This window comes from Phalacrocorax carbo, chromosome Z (genome assembly GCF_963921805.1).
Source record: "Phalacrocorax carbo chromosome Z, bPhaCar2.1, whole genome shotgun sequence".
Lineage (NCBI taxonomy): Eukaryota > Metazoa > Chordata > Aves > Suliformes > Phalacrocoracidae > Phalacrocorax > Phalacrocorax carbo.
In genome coordinates, this window is record NC_087548.1 from 71786756 (window position 1) to 71809958 (window position 23203).

At 41.9% G+C, this 23203-nt stretch overlaps 1 protein-coding gene across 1 annotated transcript in view; it reads left to right on the top strand.

Annotated features, from left to right (window-relative positions):
• MOB3B (MOB kinase activator 3B) overlaps positions 1-7381 on the top strand; it is a 103884-nt gene extending 96503 nt beyond the window's left edge. Inside the window, exon 5 of the mRNA XM_064438012.1 lies at positions 6688-7381. Within this exon, the coding sequence (XP_064294082.1) occupies positions 6688-6717 (30 nt within the window). The 3' untranslated portion in view covers positions 6718-7381. The remainder of the gene's footprint in view (positions 1-6687) is intronic.
• Positions 7382-23203: the final 15822 nt, after the last annotated feature.

Sequence of the window (23203 nt, forward strand, 5' to 3'; positions counted from 1 at the left end):
TTTGCCTTGACTATACACTTTATCACCCTGTTCACAGTGCCTTCTGAGGCGGGATGTTTGCTTTGATCAGTCTCCCCGCTCTCCTCAAGGATACAGTTGTGAAACAAGTGCTTTGCTACCTCTCAGTTCCCCTCTCTAGCCATCACATTCTGTTTTGCCAAGCTCACATAGCTCATTGTTATGGCTAAGTGGAAAATTCAGTTTTCTTCAGGATATCAATGGCTTGGATGCATGTACTCTTCGCTGGCTAAAACCCAGAGAGTTGTGGTGAGCAGAGTTAAATCCAGTTGGTGATCAGTCCCAAGTGGTTTTCCCCAGGGCTCAGTTTTGGGGCCAGTCTTGTTTAATAACTTTATCAATGATCTGGACGAGGGGATCGAGTGCACCCTCAGTAAGTTTGCAGATGACACCAAGTTGGGCAGGAGTGTTGATCTGCTCAAGGGTAGAAAGGCTCTGCAGAAGGACATGGACAGGCTGGGTCGATGGGCCAAGGTCAGTTGTATGACATTCAACAAGGCCAAGTGCCGGGTCCTGCACTTGGATCACAACAACCCCATGCAACGCTACAGGCCTGGGGAGGAGTGGCTGGAGAGCTGCCCGGCAGAGAAGGACTTGGGGATGTTGGTTGACAGCTGGCTGAAAATAAGCCAGCAGTGTGCCCAGGTGGCCAAGAAGGCCAACAGCATCCTGGCTTGTATCAGCAATAGTGTGGCCAGCAGCAGCAGGGCAGGGATGGTGCCCCTGTACTCGGCACTGGTGAGGCCGCACCTCAAATACTGTGTTCAGTGTTGAGCCCCTCACCACAAGAAGGACATTGGGGTGCTGGAGTGAGTCCAGAGAAGGACAACAAAGCTGGTGAAGGATCTGGAGAGCAAGTCTGATGGGGAATGGCTGAGGGAGCTGGGTTTTTTTAGCCTGGAGAAAAGGAGGCTGAGGGGAGACCTTATTGCTCTCTGCAACTACCCAAAAGGAGGTTGCAGTGAGGTGGGTGTTGGTCTCTTCTCCCAAGTCACTATTGATAGGACGAGAGGAAATGGCCTAAAGCTGTGCCAGGGAAGGTTTAGATTGGATATTAGGAAAAATGTCTTTACTGACAAGGTGGTCCAGAGAGGTGGTGGAGTCACCATCCCTGGAGGTGTTCAAAAAATGTGTAGGTATGGCACTCTGGGACATGGTTTAGGAGGCCTGGGGGTGTTGGGTTGATGGTTGGACGCAATAATCTTAGAGGTCTTTTCCAACCTTAATGATTCTGTGATTCTATGATTGTGTGTTTATTCACAGGATTGTTACACAGGTATTAACTTCCTTAAATTAAGAACATGCTTAAGGCTGGGTATTCCTTTTTTGGGGGGTTGCAGTGTTTGAAGACATGAGCATATGGTGGGCTACATGTGGAAAGTTGTTTTCTCTAAGTCAGTAAGGTCGGACAAGTGAATTGGGGACGCTGTCTGTTGCTGGCATCTTCTTGCTGTCCAGCACTTGGTCAGGTCTTGCAAGCTGCTAGGTACCTCCAGGCAGGACATCCCTGCCCACCAGGAGGTAATACATTTCCTCTAACAACTTCTCAGCTGAGACACTTGTACCCACATTTTAAACCCTCATTATGTTTAAAACAGTTGTCAAAGGGCTAAACCAGTCTGTTTTACAACATCATCCTTAGGCTTGCCAGCTGGCAGCAGGAGGAGGTGAGTAGGGGGAATGACAAGCCCTGCTTTGCTGCAGTTTGGGGAACTAGACGTGAGAGTGGGACAGAGGCACTGAATGAGGATTCGAATCTTTAAAGCAGCCCTGGTTTTAGTGAAGGTGATTATTGCATTTATTACTTTTTCTGGTGTTCCTGTAGAATACTATCATTTCTACTCTTTACTCAGGTCACTTCACCCACTTCTTCTTAAGCTTTTGCAAAAGAGACTGCAGACTTCTTCCTTCCATTAAACACTGGTACAGAGGTGATGTCTGTTTTTTTATGCCTTATGTTTTGCCAACTCCATACAAGCATAGAAACACCATTTTCTTAGAAGAACTTGATTCTTTATTGGGGAACTCATTCTTCTTGTAACCCATTCAGATTTGATCAGCATCTCCCCATATGTAGGTTTGTCCTGTTAAAGAGATTTATTCAGCTATTCATGTATGCTGTAAGATGTCAGGTTTTTTTGCATTCTTTTCCTGCTTTATTTAAAGGTGAACTGAGAAGCAGAAATTAAAATAGTTAGGTGTATATTTATGTGCTGAATGTATCTGACATGCATGTTAAAGCAGTAGGGAGGGGAGAGGACCAGACATCCATCAGAGGCAAAGGTTGATTACCTTTTTAACACTGTGTGTTGCTTTTTTCCCTTCTTCTGGGAAATCATGTTGGTACTCCCTGAAAAATACTGAGGAATGCATCCTTCCATGAAATCACAAATACTAATGAAACAGGCAGATTTCTGGTGCTTACAAAGTGGCTTGTTGGTGTCAAATCCAGCAAGTGAGGAAGTTCTTTAAGGACTTGACAAAGAATAGCAAATGTTTCCCTTTAAGTTACTTAGAAGTTAGTTCCGTGTTAAATTCTCCACAGTGGCTGGTCTGTGGGCATATTGAACACACAGATAGGGCCAAGATTTTATTTTCTGTTTTGTATTTTGGCTTTGAAAAACAGCATTTATTTCTGCCTTCATTTTTTGTAAGCTAATTGTGTAATCCAAAATTGAAAGCAGAAACATGTCTGAGTGCAGTGATACAGAATAATGCTCTGGAATTTCTTGTAATTCGTTTTCAAGAGGAAGCACATCTGGTATCAAAAGCTCTGGTATGGAGAGTTTCTATTTTGGGTGTTTAGTCAGCACAGAAAGACTTTGAAAGTTTCAAATATCTTTAAAAATGTCTGTGTGTGCCTGTCTCTGTCTCTTGGTCTGATTCTCTAGCCTATCTTTCTAGCCCTTATGTTTCATTTAATATCCAGCTGGGGCTGGGTATCACAGTACCCTAAGCCAAAGACTCTGACCCATCTCGGAAGTGTCAGTCAACAGCTAGTTGTCATTTCCCATATTTGGGAAGTATCCCTACATGGTCTTAATTGATTAATTAGTCAAGAAGATGCCTTTCCCAAATCAAAATGAACAGTAAAGTTTCAGAGACGCACAAAACGAGGAAGACTCGGAAAACACTGGAGAAGACTCAGCTTTGAATTTGTGTTAAAGGCAGTGCTCACCTGATGGCTGTGCACCACCAGAATAGCTAAGGAGCCTCATCCCTGTGAGGTTTGAGGGGGACTTCTCCACTGAGTTAAGTGGAGTGGCACTGTGTGCTGAGTTCCCTGGTGCCCGTCAGAATCAGTGGGAGAATTTCAGCAGGCTCTGTGAAGAGTGGGTGATGAGTTTTTAAAGGTTAAGTACCTCGGAGAGGGCGTTTGGCAAGTGGGAGCAGTTTGCTCTGTAAAAGGCTCAGCAGCAGACAGCATGCCTCGTGCTGCCCCTCAGCCAAGATTGGACACTGTGGGTATGACCCTTCCTCTCATCCTCACCAGCATTTTGAGTCAAGCTAACTTTTTCTTTGCCAGCTTCATATTTATATCAATCTCTTTGAGAAACCACTTCCTGTTTGTTTTTATTCCCTATTGTAAATTAGTCTAAGAAAAAAACAACCAGAAGTAGGTCACTCTCACAAAGCATGTACCAATTCACTGTTACAAGGATCAAATTGTTTGTTTGTTTTAAAAGCACAGCTAGTTCATTGTCGTTGGCTGAAATTAGTTAAAGCTTAAGCACATGTATGCAGGACTCCAGCATGGCCATATGTTCGTACTTCTGTGTCCTTTGTTTATCAATAACAATATAGGTCAATTCAGAAAAAGTTTCTGTGCATTGGAGATGATGATGTTTTCTAAGCTTTACTATTCTTCTGACTTTACAACTTGGTGAGTATTTCCAAAACCAAAGCCAAGCAGGTGTTGGAAGCCAAGCAGGGAGAAAACTGCAGAGCCATTTGCAGCAACATTCTCCTGACTGGGTGGGGGGGAATAGGCTTCAGGGGGAAGGCAGTAGATGTAAGGAACTGTGAATATAACTGCCTAACAAAAAAAATTCAGAAATTAAGGGAGAGAAAGGCTTAGGGAGAATTTGTATTACTATAAGAACTAAATTCTCCCTCCACAAGAAGGTTAGGAATGGCATGGCAGGTTTGCACTTCACGACTCTTGAGCAGTGAAACACTCACAAATGCACATAGCTGAAAAATTTCAGAAGCTCACATGGCAAACTGGTTTAAACCCCTCTAGTTTGCATATTAAGCATAGGTGATCTAGGCTCCTACTCTTTTCTTTGCCTGGACACATTTATCCACGCCTAAACTCCCACCTGTGATGGCATTTTTGTCTTCAAGGTAAGAATGGAGATGCATGCTGCATGTTGGAATGTGTTGCTTATGATCTTTTCTAATTCTAGCGGGAGGTATTTTGCCTCCCACTGCTCCTGAAGGAGGGTAGCCAAGTTTACAATGACTCTGATACTGTCTGTATTACCCTCTTTACTGCTTTTCTAACAGGATAAGATGCTATGTCTGACTGCAAACAGCTGTTCAGTGCAGCTGCAGAAAGAAGTATTGGTGTTCTACCTCACAGCTGTTGTTATTGGTGGTACAGTATGGATGTGCAGACACTGAGGATGTGTAAATTTAGGGGTCTGCCAAGATTAACGCTGCCTTGAGAAGCTTTAGCACCTGGGTAATCTTCAGATACAAGAAATAAAAGAATAATTTAAAATCCAGGAAAAAAACACAGACTTTGGAAATGGGTACTCCCTTCCTGAGAGTGTTTTAGCTCCTTTCTACTTGCGGCAGATTGTGCTGAGGAAGGTGCTGAGCAGTCTCTGCAATGCCTGCGCCTCCTCGGCCCATAGCAAAAAGCCTGGCACCACAAGCCTGGCACCACCCTGCGGAGGCAGCCTGGAGTGCAGACCGCTGGGGAGCACCCGGGGCAGCACCTGGCACCCCTGGCTGGGAAAACCAGCTCTGGAAAATATGCCTGGCCCTGTCACTAAAACCTCTGCGTGGTGTCAAACCACATCAGGGCTTGTGGCCCCTGCCCTGCCCTGACCTCTGCAGCAAGAGCTTCCTGAGGGCTTCAGATCAAACTGAGTGCTGCTGGATTTTACCAGCTTCTAGACGCCTGCTTTGGTCGGAGCTAGTTAGCATGGTGTTGATGTAGTAGTAAATTACATGCTGCTCTTCAGCATTTCCTAGCATAGTTGCTTTTTTTCTGATCTCTCAGAGAAAGAAGAGGCATTTTGTATTTGCTTATGTATAAACCAGTAGGAAGCTGTCCAACAGTGTGCTGAATTATATTAAGTTCTGCATTTGGTGTTTGTTGCTCTGAAGCAATAAGCTTAACTGCAGCTGTTTAAAAGAAAAACAAAACAACCAAAACATCCCCCAAAAAAACATTTAAGGAGAAAAAAGGACAGAATTTTCCATGAATACTCACCATTGTCACCTTTAAAAAATCAGAGAAGAAGCAACTACTAGTTCAGATTACTGTATGGATCCTTGTGGAGATCACACATTACTGTATAAATTACTGTACTGATTACTATTGTCTTTATAACAGCTGAATATGACAATATTCCATTCTGTTACATGCATGACAGCAAAATAACAAGTTGATGCAAGATAGTTTATGAATCTACAAGAAATGAAAGCTAATTAAAGGTTTGGAAGGGGAAAAAGTCCTACAATTCTTTACAGGATGTAGGTGGGGAAATTATCTGTTAAGCACAGACTAAGATAAAGTCACAGACTGTCAGAAAGTCCTTTACATTAGATATTAATCATCTTGTAAACTATAACATTATTCAAGCAAGCTAAGAAGTTTTTCAGAAACTACTGATAACTTGGTAAATCTAAATAGATTTTCCAGAGCAAATGCTGTACAGTCTGGGGACACTCCGAAGGGGAGCTAAAGGGACAACCTGCACAACTCTGGTGACCCTTAGATGCAGCAGCCTTTCAGCCTTGAGAGCAAACAGCACACATTAATGCCGTGTACGTGAATGGCTGTTGGACAGACCATCTGACAGATCTTTCCAGAAAATCTGCTGACAAATATGAAGAGTTTTATAGACTGGGGCATCCAGTTAACACAGAGCTTGTATGAGAGTGCCTGTAAATCAGATCAAATAAAATACTATATGGATCCCAAAGCCCAGTTCCTAATGCAGTCTGTGACTGCCCCAAGAACCCATCCTAGAGACAAATGCTCAGATCTGTCTGTGGCATTTTAAGATCAAGTCTTAAAAAAGGTTTGTGTCCATGTGTAGGCAGAAATAATTAGGCAAAGAATGCGTCTGCATGTTTCCTGTTGACTGCAGGTTCAGCGGCAATGACTGGAATCCTTTTTCTTACATCAGGTTAAAAGGTTTCCTGGCTTTGCAGGTGATTTCTTTCTTTTTTGTGGGATGCAGTGCCATTCACCTGACATGGCTCGGGAATTTAGTAGTGTATTAAAAGCTGTCAAAATGACAAAATGCTGCATGCTAATTGCCAGTTATGTTCATTGTCCTTGAAAGTGACGGAGAGGAGCAGAACCATGGTGGCATATAAAACCACATGAATTTGCAGAGATGCAGAAACTTTAACTGGGAAGAGGTTGTGTGCACACTTTACAACAAACGCCATTTGGTTTTTTAATCTCCCCTTCTTGTTTTGCAGAAAGAGATGACAACCAGGATGTGTCACTAAAAAGTGACACTGAAGAAAAGCAAAGTCCAATTTCCTTCTTACTGCAGAGTTCAAGAACGTGAGTCCTCGTAGAATGAGCCTGCTTGTTAATCTGTGAAAGTAGGAAAGCTGGGAACCACAGCTACTTTCACAAATGCTTCCCACCACTGACAGTGTTCTTAACACTGAATGTGCTGCTAGGAACCTCGTCTGAGCTACATGGATTATTGAGAAAAAGAAGAATCAACTTCATATTAGTTCTAGCTCCTTCATTAGGGATAAGAACCTCTTCAGCCATGAATGATGACAGACTGTGCTCCTGCTGCTAAAGCTTTACTGAAATTCAGATCCCTGGGCTGACCTCCAGATTAGCTGTTTTGAAACAAAACTGTATTGTTAGCTGCAATATTTCTTGTTTCTTGTTTTCTTTTTATTTTGTTTCTTGGTATGTGCTTTGTTTCCTAAGTGCAGCAGAATATTAAGATGGTCTGGAATCACAGAAGACTTTTAGCCTTCAGTGCCCCCCACCCCTCACCAGGCCACCCAAGGCTTGGCCACCATTCCCAAATGCCAGCAAGACTTGTGTTTCCAGGAATGCAGACATTTCCTTCAGCTAATCAGGCAGTTTGTGCTTCATTGTGACTCACCATTTGCTGAAAATGGGACAGGTTTTCATCTCAATCCAGATATAGCTCTGCAGTGTTGAAGTCTTTTCTTTGAATTCATACTGTGACTGACAGCAAATCTGCTCACTATCTCTACATTACATAAAAGAGCAGCTATAGTCAGCATTTTCCTGAAATACCCTATGAGGTACACCAGTCTGTCATGTCATTTGGTATCCTCTGGACCTCTTAGAAAAAGGATCCCTCTCATTCACCTTAAAACTTAATCCTTTCAGGGCAAAAAGAGATTTAATTTTAGTGACTGGGAGGAAGGTACACTAAAGATGAGTAGTATAAAGGTTAGAACAGGAGGGGCTAACTGAAGGTCTCTGTTGCATCTAAACAGTGTCCAGCAGTGTGGCTTGCTTTCCACACTGGATTAACACAATTGTTTTTTTCCAGTACTCAGTCCAAATCTTAAGGCTTTCTCCTACCAAAAAAAAAAAAAAAAAAAAAAAAAAAAAAGCAATACTTAACAGAGAGATCACAAGAGAGATACAGCTGAATAAATGGGAGTCAAGTGGAAAACATCTATATATTTTGTGCCTTCTAATGAATTTTGCACATTCGCATTATTGTGAAAGATTACTCCTTCCCGAGTAAGTGCTGAACCCTGTTGCTGCCTTCCCCTCAAGTGAGCGCGTGAGGTACGTTCACATCTTCTGAGACAGTATCAGAAGCAAATCTGTAGCGTGTCCAGTAACTGGAACATTTAAAGTAGAGGGGGGAGCAGACACTACAGAATAACAGCAAACCTTTAGTAACTCATATTATGCTATGTTCTGATTTGCTGGCCTGCTTGCTTAAAATAGGGCTTGTAAAGGTCAGTGGTCACATCCTTGCCGGGACAAAGGGCTTTCATCTGTGAACATGCAGTGTAGCTATGGTGAAAGCTTTCCTGCATCTTTAGAATTATGCAAGCAGCATTATCCTTTGCCTTCATGGGGATGAACTGAAGTGTTCCTACCTCCTTTGGTGGTCTTTGCAATCAGGTTAATTCTTTGGGGATTGGAATGCGCACACAGATAATTTCTGGCCTGCTGGCACTTTTGCAGGATATAACTAGCTTCTGGAATTCATTGCTGCAGCTACTGCTGAGCATAGTTGCCTCCTTTTAAAGAAGATTGATATGTTACATCTTTGGAAGAAGGTACGTGGTAAGTGTGGATGACAACTGCCTGAAATTACAACATCAGTTGCATACAAAAGGGTTTCTTGTACTCTTCTGAAGTGCCTGGGCTGTTGCACTGTTGCAGATGGAGCTGTACCTGGTACAGTGCTCTTGAATTTCACTGTGGTCAGTTGCCATCTGGTGTTCTTATGGCTGGGCAGTACTGCAGTGCTGTATTTTAAAGACTAACGTGAAGATGCAAATTTCTGGGTTTTTTTGCATGAAGAACAAAGTCACTGCATAAATTGAAAAACATGGTACTTTATGCATAAAATAATTTATTCTTCATTTTATTACATTACTTACCATATGCTGTTTTGAGACTGTTCACTGCAGCTCAGTCTGAAGATGAAGCAACATTAGTTCCCAGTTACTTCGAATTATTTTTTAATAACTTTTTTTGTGGATGCATTAATTTTGTGAATGCAAAACTTATCTGTTGGAGTATTCTCCTTTTTCTAAAACTGTTTCTTGTAAACTCGTGTTTCCTTTTCTACCACACTGTATGAGGCAAAGGAGGGAAATGCAGAGCTGAATCCTACAGGTTTTAGTTTGACCTGGCCAAAATTACTGTAACGGGAAAAGCCCATTACAACCCAGAAGCAGTGCAAAAGTGAGGCAGCCAAAAGAAGTGCAAAATGTACTTGTTTTGGTTGCTTGTTCTGCTGGGGAGGACATGGAGTTTGCTGGGTGATTAAGCTTCCTCCGAGTGGCAGCGTTTTGCATTCGGCTGAGTATCTCCCACCAGGTACTCTTGCTTCCACTGCAGGGGTATTCAGCCGTGGCCTGGCCATCTCATGCTATGGGCCATTTCTCTTTCTCCTGTGCCTGATATTTGATATCCCAATAAGAATTATGTCTGGAACATGGTGTCACTACATAAAAGTATCATATTACCCCTTTCCATAGAGGAGAGAGGGGCAGTGTCCTGTTGGATCTCGTGCTCAAGGATTCCAGCTTCACCAGTAATTTGCTCGGGGCCACATCTGGACAGAATCATGTTTTCGTTGTTAGTTGCAGGTTCCGATTTATGTGATTCCTCAGGATATTTAATGAGAACTGAGTTTAAACATGATTGTATGCAGAGCCACCTATTTCACCTACTGAGAAAAACTTTCTACCTGATCTTAATTATGTATGTTCCTAATCATTCCAGCATTTCATATGGTTCTGGGATTTGGCAGGGGCGAAGGGGTGGTTGTTTATATTTGTTGGGGATTTTTTTTTTCAATGTCTCTCAATCACGTCTTGTTTTTCTTGCCTAAAGACATTTTTGTTTTTAGTCTGGTACTTAAGAGATGCTGTTAGTGTTAAGCTTCAAGGCACTATGAGAGGGATCACTTCAGGTGACTGAGACCACAGTCAGCTTCACTTCAGAGTATGAAAGGTTCCTGTGATACTGAAATTGCCTTCAGTGATTAAAGACTTAATAGCTTTTATTGATTGTCTCTGTAGTAAGGGATTTTGAAATTAACTTCTACTTTGTGTGAACTGTGTCACTAGTGTCACTGTAGTGACAAATGTAACGTGAAACAAATCTTAACATAACCTGCCTTATGATTTATGAAGGATGGAGACCCGGGGTCTATGAAAGGGGTTTTTTTCACTGAAACACAGCAATGAAAATGATAATTTCCATCAGATTTGAGAGAAGTTGAGTACTTACGAAAACCTGAGTTTTCTCCAAGAACTCACGCTCTAAGCGGCAAAACTTATAGCAGATAAGGTACTTAATTCTCCCAACCAATGTTCATTAAGAACAAGGCAGGGAGAGAGGAGGAAAACCGTTGACATGTAACTCCATGGGGACCTACAGACACCTACTCAAGACATGCAGAAACCTGAGGGGTAAACACTGCCCCAGTGATCACGTGCAAGAAAGTTCCTGGGGCTCCATGGAAAGGACATGGAGAATGGTACCCTTTGTAGTCAGGGAGCCCCTGTTACCAAGTGTCTATTAACACTAGACTAAAATGGTCTTTTAGCACCTTTGTACTTGGGGTTGAATAAATTACACATTCTGGAGCTGTCTCACAAAAAGCCATGCCTTCCTTTCGCTTTTTGCCTTTTCTCCATGTTCATCAGGTTTCTCACATTTTCTAGGAGCGAGGTCTCAGAGCAGGCCTTCTGCCTTTGAATCTTCTCTTTGCTTCCCCAAGGACAACATTGTTACAAAAAGTAGGTTTCTCACCTCTCTCTGTGCCTCCAGGACACCTCTCACCTATGCCCTCTGAAGAAAGACCACCAAGGGCTCTTTTTCCATTATGCCTTCAGAAGAGAGCAGGAGGTACCTGCAAGCACTGTAAAACAGGATGCACTATGTACAAAATGGGAATATGCTTTCTATTATAGAACATGCTTTAAGTGCTTTAGAAAGGGGATAACACTGGGGGACCCAGTATAGACAAGTGGTCAGTGTTCAGACATTTTTTCCTATATATTAGAAGAAACTAAAGACATTTTTAATAATTATGGAGAGTATTCTAAGTGCAAAGCAAGCAAAATTAGTAATAAGAATGTGGTAGTGGTAGACATTTAAATCTAAAATGATCAAACTTGATTTTTCATGTATTTCATGCTAAATAGAGAGGCAGTGTTTTTCAAGAGTTAGGAAATAAGTTGGAGCTATTAAAGTAGTTGTTTCTTGTCTAAGTTTTCCTGTTTTAAAGATAGATATAATATAATAAAGAGTTATAGGTGAAAAATAAATTACTTGTCTGGTCTAATACATGCGTGCATGTGTCTGTATATGCGTGCGCACATACATATGTATGTTTGGGTAGGGATATGGATGTGGAAGTATCAGTGTGTGCATATGTACATTCCCTGCTCTTCCACACAGAATACATGTTTTTATTATGGTAACTTTTAAGGGGAATGCATCTTTCTAAGAAATAAGCGATTGATTCCTTTTCCTCCTCCATGCCTCAGCACTGTTTGGGTATATTAATTTTTTTTAAAGATGTCAGATGTGTCTGAGGCTCTTTTAGTTCTTTTATTAAATGGTGGTTCAACTGTATGGGAAGAGAGACCAACACTAACTGTTGTGGTCATTAAAAGAAAAGGAAAGATTACTTTTCAGATCAGTCCTAGTGGATGAGGCGATGAAATCCACATATAGGAATAAAACAAACATAACTTTGCAGAAGTGTTGTGAAGTTGTTTGGGGTCCAACTTTTCAGCAAGAAAGATGCATGTGGTTCTCATACTGTTGCACAGAATTTCCTGGCAGGCTTGCAGGCCGTAGAGGTGAGTGAGATCCATCACTGCCAATGCACCAACTTCCTCAGCTCTCCTGGCACTGATGTGACACCAAGAAAAATTGACCAAATGTCTTGCCAATGAATACTGGCCAGCCTCTGACTGACACCAGTGCAACTGGACTAATAGCCTTTCTTTAGCTAAGCTGGCCTGCTAGTTCTTTGAGCCTGGGTAACTCATGGGTTTCATCATATTCTTCAGCTGGTTCCTGATGGGACGCTCCAAGACAGGAGGGACATGTAAGAAGCACCAAGCTTGTTCAAAGCAACGTTTCATCTGCTAAACACAGAACTAAAGAGCTTGATCAGAATTTGGCTGCCACAGAAGGAAATGGAGGTCAAATAGGATGACAGAAACTACCTTCAGCATATGGACTTAGTGCTTATTGGACTGTTCTCTGTCCTTTGGCCTGACTCCTAAAACATATGTAACCATATATATGTATGCACTATTGTATATAAAGCTGCTGTATACGGAATCCAAGTCAGTCAGGAAGCTTGAGGGGACCAGGAGCATAGGGGTTAAGAATGGCTGCCGGCTATGTAAAGACAGCACCCAGAAGAAGAAGAGCTGATGCTGGACTTCAGGTGTCTCTGAGGGTGGGGAGATGCTGAAGATTAGAGGTGCTGGAGCTAAAGGAGTAACTTGAAAACAGCTGGTGAGGGAAGCTAAGGAATCTGGCAAAGCTGAAAGGCGCCTAATGGAAAGGGAAGAAGGGAGGTTCTCAGGGCAGCACATGCACATTGGTACGTGAGAGGGCTGTGCCACTGTTCAGGGGGGCCTCAATGGTTTGGAGAAAAAGGCCAACAGGAACCTCATGGAGTTTAATAAAGGGAAATGCAAAGCCTTACACCTGGGGAGGAATAGACCAAGCATGGGGCCATCCAGCTGGAAAGCAGCCCGGCAGGGAAGGACCTGGGGCTCCTGGTGGACACCAAGCCGACCATGACCCAGCCATCTGCCCTCCTGGCAAACAAGCCCAACAGCCTCCTGGGCTGCATTAGAAGGACTGTTACCAGCAGGTCAAGGGCAGATCCTTCTCCCGTGCTCAGCCCTGGTGAGACATGCCTGGAGTGCTGGGTCCAGTCCTGGGCTCACCAGCGCAAAAGGCAGTACAGACTGGAGTAAGTGCAGAAAATGGCCACGAGAATGATGGACTGGAGCATCGCTTACACAAGGAGAGGGTGAAAGAGGTGAGGCTGTTTAGCCTGGAGAAGGCCTGTAGGGGAAGTTATCCATACGTATAGGTACTTGATGAGGTTAGTGAAGAAGTCAGTCAGACACTTCTTAGTGGGATCCAATGATAGAAGCAACAGACACAAACTGAAGTACAGGTAATTCCTATTAAATGTAAAGAAAACCTTTTCTCTGTGAGGGTGGTCAAACACTGGAGCAGGTTGCCTAGAGATGTTGTGGGGCCTCCATCCTTGGAGATATTAAAAAACCCAACCAGACACAATCCTAAGCAACCTATTCAAAGTGACCCTGCTCAGAGTGTGGGGTTGGACTAGCAACCTCCAGCAGTGCCTCCGATCCCAGTGGCGTAGGTGACTCTGCGATTACAGCACTGTGTATAGGCTCTTTGGTCTGCCATTGTCAATTTCCCTGTCTAGACCAGAAAGGACATATGTTGTCAGGAGAAAGAGCTGCAGGAAAGTCTTCCCTCTCCAGTTTTGCTGCGTGCTTCCCTCTTTTCCCCAGCCTGACTTCATAAAGCAATGAAAGCTGAACAGCAAGTGGAAGGCACCTCCTGGGTCACCCGAGGAACAAAGCAGCAGGGAGAAGTGAGACTGGCCACTACATGCCACACACCCTGCCACACCAGAGAAGTGGTCTCTGCTGTGTCATTGCCACTGGAACTGGGATGATGATTGCCTGCTGCAGCACAATGTGATGGCAAAGCAGGATTCAGCCTCCCTTTTCTATTCCATACTCCTTTTCACAGTCCTCTCAGCCAGCATAAAATAAAAGTGAGGCAAACTGGCAAGGCAACACAGTGAAAAACAAACAGATCTGCCTGACGAAAAAAAAATAATTCTGACATACAACAGATGGACCTCATGATACGAGCCCTTGGATTGTATTTAATATGTCACAGCAATTACAGCAATTCAAGTAAATTGACTGGTCATCTGAAGGTGCCACCCACCTGGTACATGCATTTTGGTAAGTGGAGCCATCCTGGCACCATTAGTAACAGAGGAAAAGACACACATTACTTGCACCCCTAAAAACCATACTGTAGGTAACTACTAACCATTCACCAATAAATATGGCACAAGGGGTAGCAGTAGTTAGGAACAGAGGTGGCATCTCGTTGCATAAATAGTAAATGAAGCCCCTTCTCTGCTGTAAGGCAAATTATATCACTTCTAGTGGTCAAACAGGAAAAAACCCACAACCACAAAACCAAAAATAAACCATTCTAAAATTTGACGTTTATATTTTTTTAGCAGGAATTGTGTCACGGAGTCCTCCTAGAGCACTGCAAAATCTTGTCAGGCTAGTCACCTCTGCAAATCGGGACTCCTCCGTTTAGTTCAGCACCTGTCATGTTACTTTCTGGCTTAAAATGGGCCATTTCTATCATCTGGCAGTACTCATATGTGTCATTGCTGTTCATAGCAAGAGCCTGACTTCTAAGAAGTGTTATTGCTCTCACCAAACGAGGGAGGCAGTTTGCTGAACATGCTCACTTTCACATGGATGGAGCAACAAATCAGCAAGGTGCCTGGGAACCCACTGAACTTAGCTGCATCCTTTATTGCTGGTAGCCTCTGGCTCAGCGGTGATGTCATTTTAAACAAACCATCGAACAATTTGTTTTCTACACCGTGGTGTCCATATTCATGAGGGAAAAGAGAGTCAGCAGATGCATTGATAGTAGCAGAATTCAGGGCTAGGTTTGGAAGACCTCATCAGTCTGCAGATAGGTCTAAAGTCAGCTGTCAGTGATTATCCAAGCTTTGCAATGGCATGCTGCACTGGAGGGCATTTCACTCTCACAGTCCCTGAGTCTTTCAGGCTTTCCTGGGCTCAGGCTGTAAAAATCATTGCATGCTTCCACAAATTGTTCTGTTCTGCTCCCATCAGACAAGTGCTTAGTAAACTAAATGCACTGAATACTATGTTAACAGAAAAAAGAAAACCAAACCACCTGTTTTGATTTTCTGAGACTTTCTCTTAGCGAATGATCAGAGAAATATGTTAACAGTGCAGTCTAGTAACTCTCACACTTACCAGTAGTTTCAGTGACATGCATTGGTAAGACCTGCACAGTTAAGCCCAAGAATTAAGTCACCGGCCCTCCCAGTTGCCACCATAACAACCATATTAATACTATGCCCAATTAATTTGCCTACCTGCTTGCTTAAATTTTAAGTAGCTATGACATGATCAAGCATGAAGAGAGAAATGGCATATACTACTTGACAAACTCTTCAGGGATAAAAAAACTGAAATCCTAATCATACAATACATTGCATTTATCCTTCTCAAACTGGGCATGGGCAGTATACAATAAATTTATGAGCTGGGGCATGTAGCCTGAGAAGCAGAGCTGGTTTCCTTAGTAAGCAGGTTTCACTGACAGAACATCCTTCATTAAGCATTCCTGTGCTAGGTTTTTCTAGCAGAAAAAAAAAAAAGAAAATCGGTATAAGAAAAGAAAATTATGCAAACACTGTATTGTTTTGGTTTAGTGGTGGTGATTGGAGCCCGTCCATCAGCCAGCCTGCTGGTGATGTACTTGTAAGCTGACCATCCATGGCAGTGAAATCAGACTTGCATAGCTTATGTTTCTGGCTCTGGGTTACTTGGACATAACATACAGTTATAAGAAAGGGAGGAAGGTTAGGCTAAAGGAAGGGGCTGAGCTGACTCAAAAGACTCAGCTTACAAGCAGCGCTTGTGTCATCAGTGCGTGATCCTGAGAGTTGTGATGGGTGGCTGACACTCAAAATGTCTGTTTCAAATTATACTTGGAAAATTGAATTGTACTGATAGATGAGTGCCTGAATGCCTGTCAGGGTTCCCATCTCAAACAACCTGAATGCTCCTGCAGATGAGCAGGAACTGTGGTAAAGCTGCTACCTTAGTCTGACATGGCATTTTGTTTGTTGTTAGCTAACATTTCATGAGCTGATTTCATTGGATGAACCTACCTAAATCATTCTTTGTGCCAGCCGTTTGAAAAAACAATTCCAAAATACAAAGTACAGCAGAGAAGAACATAAAATAGCAAAGAAAAAAACCAAAAACAACAAAACAACCTGATAGGCTTACTCTGCAGGCCTGGAGAGTGATGTCAAAGGTCAGTCTGTACTGCTGGTTTTGACTCTGCCACTTCAGGTGCTGGGAATCACAATGTCCTGAATTTGTTACTTCTGATATGTGGGCTTTTGCATTTCCACAAGTTGTCATGATGCAAACTGGTCTCTGAAAAGCGATCAAATTACTGGAACTCAAGACTCACATTTGAAATAGAACAAAGGTCTGAAAGTTTGACCTCTATAAAGCAAGTGGTATAAAAATCTCACTGCAGCAGCTCACTTATTAACAGACTGGAATAACAAATGGGAGTAAACTTTATTGCTACTTCCTCTTCTTAGTTTGGAGGTGGTTTTGCAGTAATTGGAGTGGGCCTGATGCATTCATGCAAAACACTTAATTGTTCCAACAGGTTGGCTGTTCCCTGAGGGTCTGTGGCCCAGCCAGAGACTCATTATTAGACCCAGCTAGGATTTGTTATGTGCCACCTTCAGAAGGATGAAAAAAAGCTTCTGCTTTGCTCAAAAGGAATGAGAGAGGTACAGAGCAGAGCAACTGGCAGCACAAGTGAGTAAAGGAGAAAGATATTATTTGAACCAATAAAAGAATAAAAGACCATAGAAAGAGCTAAGTATGGTATTTAGCTTTTCCTGGTGAAACAGCTGGAATCTGTTACCGATTACTTTTTTTCAAGTGGAAAGTCTGAAATAGTATTTTTTTCTATTCTTCTAATTCCTATGAGAATATACAAATTCCTGTGTGAATGTACAGATTTCAGCTGTTGCCCATGTACTTTTATGTTTAGACATAATGAAATCAGAATGTCTCTTCTGTAGCAGTTTTGACTGTCCAGATATCAAGCACTTCAGGCTGGGTTCTCTTGGGGGGTTTGGGGTATTTTTTTGGTTTTGTTTTTTAAGTCTTGGTGCTGCACTGCCTCTGGCCTTCTGTTCTGAACCTGGGGTGATGTGACAAAAATGAGGAAATGCCCAAATCCTTTTATCTTGTTCTTTCTGTAGGCTAAAGTCATCAAGCCTTTTTCTTGTCTCTCAATCCCAAGTACATAAAACCAAATTCCAAAAATCCTGCTCAGGGTAAAGCTGTGGCAAGGAATCAGCATGCTAGAAATGGCACTGGAGCTACCAGTGCTTAAGGATGCTGTGTAATCACTACATAGCTTTTTAGTTTTGAGATGGAAAAAGCTGTATTTCCTTTTGAAGTTAAATGCAACATACTGTGTTTGCACATTATAACTAAAAATCTAATTCTGTGATTGATGGGAAGAATAAAATAGACCTAAGATTTTCTGAGCAGAAGTTAGTTCATAGGTTAGTATGAAGATCCTGACATTATATTCTGTTCTGGGTTTTTGAGCCCTTCTTTGGTTTTTTGGTTGGGGTTTTTTTGTGTGTGTGTTGTGGGGTGTTTTTGTCAGTACCTCCCCTGGTACTTGTTTTGGGAAAAATCAAGTAAAGAAGTCATAGAAAATTACATCATTTGGCCCAAGAACATCCTCCACAGGCAGGAGGTACTGTTAGCTCTGGTGGACACTCAGCTGGTCCCTTTCTGGAGCACTCAACGAGAATAAAGAGAGGAAGATATAGTCCTAAATAGAATATATATTTATGTGTGGAAAGTAATGCATTTTCAAAGGCCATGACAGGAAATTAACAAGATGGATCTCATTAACTTTGAACCTGCAGCAATGCTTATTCATTAAGGAGGCAGGCAGTATAATTATTTCATGAAAAATGAAAATGGAAAGGAATCTGTGATCTATGGTAAAAGGAGAAAAGCAAGTAATAAGAAATTACACTGTTGCAGATCAATTGCAAGACAGCTAAGAACTAGTATCCTGAAATTAAGCCTGTTATATATTATCTGTATAATACAGATGTACACTTATCTCTTAATTTTCTCTGTATCTCTTAATTTTCTCTGTGTGTCTCTGCAAAATACCTGCATAACCAATTTGGATAATTTCAGTGTCCAGTTGTTAAACTGGGAGGTAGTTTAGGCATGCAAATAAACAAATGTCAGTTTTGAAAATAATTTTAGACATCCCTAATCAAGCGACAATTTAAATCTGGTGTTGTGCTACCTCAAGCAAAGATCTAAATTGCATGTCTGCTACTTCTTTTTTTATATCAGTAACTAACTTCTGCAAGACAATAAAAAGTACCTCAGTATCCACTTTGTGACTACTGTGCTGTCATTTATTGTTTCCCCGGTACTCGGACTTGGCTGGCCTCAATACTCCAACTGTATTACCATAATAATTAGTAGACACTACACTAAGAAGTACAATCATGTTACTTTAGCTTCAGTTATGGCAGATCAGACGCAGGGCAATATTGCCCATGTGTGTTCTCCAGCAAATCAGTACTTTAAATGGCAGTGAAGATGCTTCTACAGAAATTTTACCAGGCACTTGCAGGAGATAGTACACCCTAGGCCACCCGAGCAGCATCACTTGGTGTCCATGAGGAAGAATTGAGAGGGTACTAATCCAGGGGCTGGAGAGGCACCAGCAGTCTCTCCACAACATCCAAGCCCTTGTCAAGGAGCAACTCGCCCCTTCAGCAAGCCAGGTCAGCAGATGAGGTACCCGTTCCCATGGCAGAGAGTCTCTCACTCTTCCTCCTGGTGCTGCTGCATGGCTCAGGCTCTGCTGACTTCCTGGCTTCACTGGATACAGCTCCGGGGATCTACAGGTGGAGCAGGAGTGGTCCTCCTAGTGCAAGAAGTCACCATCTCCCAGCCTTCACCGTTGAGGGAACCTCCAATATCTTTCAAAATATTGGTTTAGATGTTTTGGTTTTTTCCATACCTTCTGTTTTACCATGTGTCCAGTTCTGCTAACTCAGCCTCTCAGCTGAAAATCATATTTGCTCATGTCTTTCAGTAAAAACTTCCTGGTAGCTTTTAATGTTGCTTTATGTCTCTGTTCGTTAACTAGTCAAACAATCTAGGCTGCTTTGAATATGAACCCTCATTTTAAGTGCAACCACATTATGATTAATCCTAGGGCTCCCATTCTGTTTAACTTCAATTCCTTGTGGACAGATCTGTGCACTACCTGAGATGACTGTGTAGAGAATTACTGCATGCAAGTCTCCCCTGTGCTATTCCTCTCACCTGTAGTAAGGGCTTTGTGACTTGAATACAATCTCCCTCAGACAGAAGTTGAACCTTTCTTCATCGCCAGAGGGAGATGCACTTGCCTCTGATGTTAAAAAAGACACATCATGCTTTAAACCAAAAGGGTTTCAAGTGCTCATGTCTGAATGAAAGTTTGAAAAAGTAGTGATTGTTACAGCTAAAACAGAGTGCCTCTAGGAAGGGTGATGGCTGTAAGATGACGGTTCATTTTACTAAGCCAAAAGCCGTTTACTGAACTACCAAAAGCTACAGACTGGATCTCCATGTGCCACACCAGAAATGCTCTTCCTTCTTATCTTTGAATTATTCTATCAACTTCAAAATTCTTGCTGATGTGAGTAATGTGAAACAATAGTAAGTCAGCTCATGTCAGTGTTGATTAAATAAGTATTTACAGACTTTGGACTTCTGTTCTCCTGGTATAATAACATTGTTCTCAGCCTTCAGTTTTTCTTAGTATTTTTGTTCTGCAACTTTCTTAGTGCATAGTTTTTACCTTTTAAAAGCCTGACTTTTCTTTCTGCAGTCAGCAGAGGGAGCCACGTCACTTACTTTTGTGGAACTACAGTGATCTGTGCTTTCAATCTTGTGTTTTGGGTTTTTTTCCCCTCTTTTCGGTTCACGTAAGCTAGAGTGATTTTCATGCCTTAAAGTGTCCTTAAAAGGTTCTGGCAGACTGGCAGCCACACAGGTAGTCTGACAAAGTGTTATAGCTCAGGGACAGGACACCTTTCCTAGGTTTTTCATTTAAAATGGACACCACCAAATATTACTAGAAGTCTATGATGTTCTGCATTATCTAAACAAAGAATATTGTATTTTGAAGAAACAAAGTCTTTAAAGAGTTTAGACAAAAACCTTGTAATCAGACACATGCATTTGAGACAGCTGTAGCTTACAGTGAAGCAAAAATAACAGGTGAGAACTGAAAGTTGTGTTGCATCTTATGCTTCCAGATCAAGTCACAGGGCATATGTTGCAATACACTCTTCAGCAGGAGAAGGCTGGCTTGCTTGTTTGGTTGTTTAAACAGGATCTATTACAAAGGACAGTGTCAAAGGCACCTCCTCCCCTGAGCAACCTCCCTGAGCAGGGTTAAACACCGAGGTGTTACATGGGAGAGGAGCTATTCAGTCCTTCCACATCCAGAGGGCCCTTTGTAGCTCTGTTGGTATGACTAAATGATAATAATAATCTTAAGTAATGTCCTCATTACTCCAGTGTAATTTGTGAGGTCTTTCCAGATGGGCAGGCTTGCTGTCTCCTCTGCCTGCCTTATGACAGCTCTCAGCATGGTGATGATGTCACAGTGCCCCACCTTTGAAGGTGCATCCCACTTCTCATGGCTAAGAAGAACAGCCGTAGAGACCAGGATAATCTGGAGCAGTAGCACCATTTCCATTATGAAAGTCATTTTGCTTGTCTTTTTATCCCTCATAACTTCTGCAGAGACTAACAGAAAATTTATTTCACCTGATGGTATGTTCTAATCAAAACTTCACTCTGGTAAAAATTATTACAGAGCTTACATTCTGTTAGATATAAAAAAAAGCTGAAGGTATTTCGTCTTTTCATTATTTTTTGGTTAAATGAAGTTTTTTCTCAGAGAGCTTAACAAGGGCACTCCCTTCCACTGTGGTAGCACTGCTGTTTCAAAAACATGTTCTACAGTTTGACTTGTTCTGCCTGTGTGCAGGTGCAAAAGCGCATGGGAGGCAAATGTGCGCAGAGCTTTTCCTGCATCTCCAGCAACCACAGAGCATCTAGTCAGAGCATAAACATTACAGTTGATAACACCAGAGAGAGGAGCATCTGCTCACAAACCTGCTCAACAACACACAGTTCTCAGCAAACCAAGCAATGAGTTGAACTGAGAATTGCACGTTTGCCCCTGAGCTTCCTAACAATGCAGGGACAGTCAATCCTGCAGATACGTGACAGGGTTCAGTCATCAGGAAGTGCAAACCAGTAACACTGAAGCACTGTTTCTTGGGCTGGCTCCGGCTCAGATTCACCGTTTCACAAAGGGAAGAGGAAAAATATTGTTTCACAAGGTAAAAAAAGGACTGTTGGTTTCCTGACCATTGCAGCCATTACCTTACACTCCAGATCCAAGACTGGAATATAGTTTTCTTAGCATATATAATTTTTTGTCCTGACTGAGAAATAGTCTGATTGGCATGCTGTACTGTGAGGGCTGTGGGATAGAGCGAAGGGGGACCCTGATGCAGGAGACAGTTCCTGAATGGCAGTGTATGTACACAGCTATTGGAAACAGGTCATATTTAGAAATACAGTATCATATGACTACTGAGATCTTACTTAAATAATAAAAGCGTTTTTAAAAAGTGAATAGTGTTGCTTTAAAATTCATTGAACAGGTTTTAGTCAGTTTTTGCAGTAAATATATTCTGCAGCCTGTGAAATCATCAGCAAATACAGTTTTTTAAAATAATATATATTTGACTTAAGCAGTTATTGTCTATTTTCTGGATTACTCCAAAGTAGTGCTACCTGGAGATTATGTGGAAGAAGACAAGGAAGAAGTTGATGACGATGATGAAAAAACCACTAATGTTGAACAAAGTCCTGGTAAGAAGATTATAGAAACTAGTAAAATGAAATTAAGTTGCAAAGTATAGACATTCTGTTACTTAAGGGTCAGGTATTCAAAATTGTATGTGAAGTGGAATTCTCCCTTTTCTATAATGTGAACATTTGCAATCCCTGCTCATAATATCATTTCATGGAGTTGCTGTCTCCACACAAACCAACTGAACGGCTTATACATTCACACAAATTCAGTGGGGAGTTTCTAGCAATAGGGTTGGATAAATGCATCCAGGATCCTGTTAGCTATGTCCTTGAAATGGAACCCTGTTATTTGATCACACAATGGCATGCCTAGTGCTTATAGATGGGACAGAAATGAAAAGCCTGTCTGTGGTGGGACAGAGGAAAGAGTAGACTACAGAACATCTCAAGGACGAAGTCAGCTTGGCTCTTTTTCTGACAACATTTGAAATACATAGATTTTTAATACCAGATCATTGTGATGTTTAAGAATGGAATTATAATACACCCCTGTAAGGAAAAGATTTTGTTTAACTGTTTCTTCCTCTGCTGCATCAGGAAAGGAAAGGTGGAAGAGAGAGGAACTGTGCTGTACTATTCAGTCCTTGAACTAAGCACATTCAAAATTTGTACTATTCATTTATAAGCACGTTGTAGACCGGAAACAAAAAAAGTTATTCATAAAAAAATAGAGGAAGAAACATGTTATACATGGCCTTCAGAACACTCATTTCAATTGCACTTCAGGCAGTTACAGAATACTGCAATCCAAATTTTCAAAGAAGAGAATGGTTGGTTTCTGTGTAAAAATGACTGCATTTAATGAGCCACAAATCAGTTAAAGCACAACTAGGTAGTTTGAAAACTCCCTCTCACTTGGATGTCACTGTTTTTATAAACACTCCCATTATGGTCTTTGGAAAATTCCAGACTTATATAGCACAAATAAGAGTTTAACTTAATACACTTTCATTTAGAAACTTCTGCAAGGACAACTGTGTCCCAACTTGATGATGGAGAGGATCTGTTAAAGAAGAGTATGCAGAATTTGCAGGAGAAATGTCAGTAGCAGAAGATACCATTTAAGCAGTGTGCAACTATATACATCTGTTTAAGTAGTGGTAAGCTCCAGAAGGAAGGGCCTGCCACACATATCAGGCAGCTGTATGTCTCAGGTTGTATCTTGTGTTGCGTTGGTTACTGATACAACTGTTCTAAGAACAGGACAAATTAATGAGGGGTTAGGTGAATAGATCCTAAATTAGTCCCACACCACTAAACAGAATTACAGAATGATAGATGAGAGGGGAGAATGAGTGTCCTGATGCCCTCCCACCTTTTAACAAAATACTTTCATAGGCATAATTTGAGTTGTGAGTAACGAGATCCCACGGGTTCCCCCTTC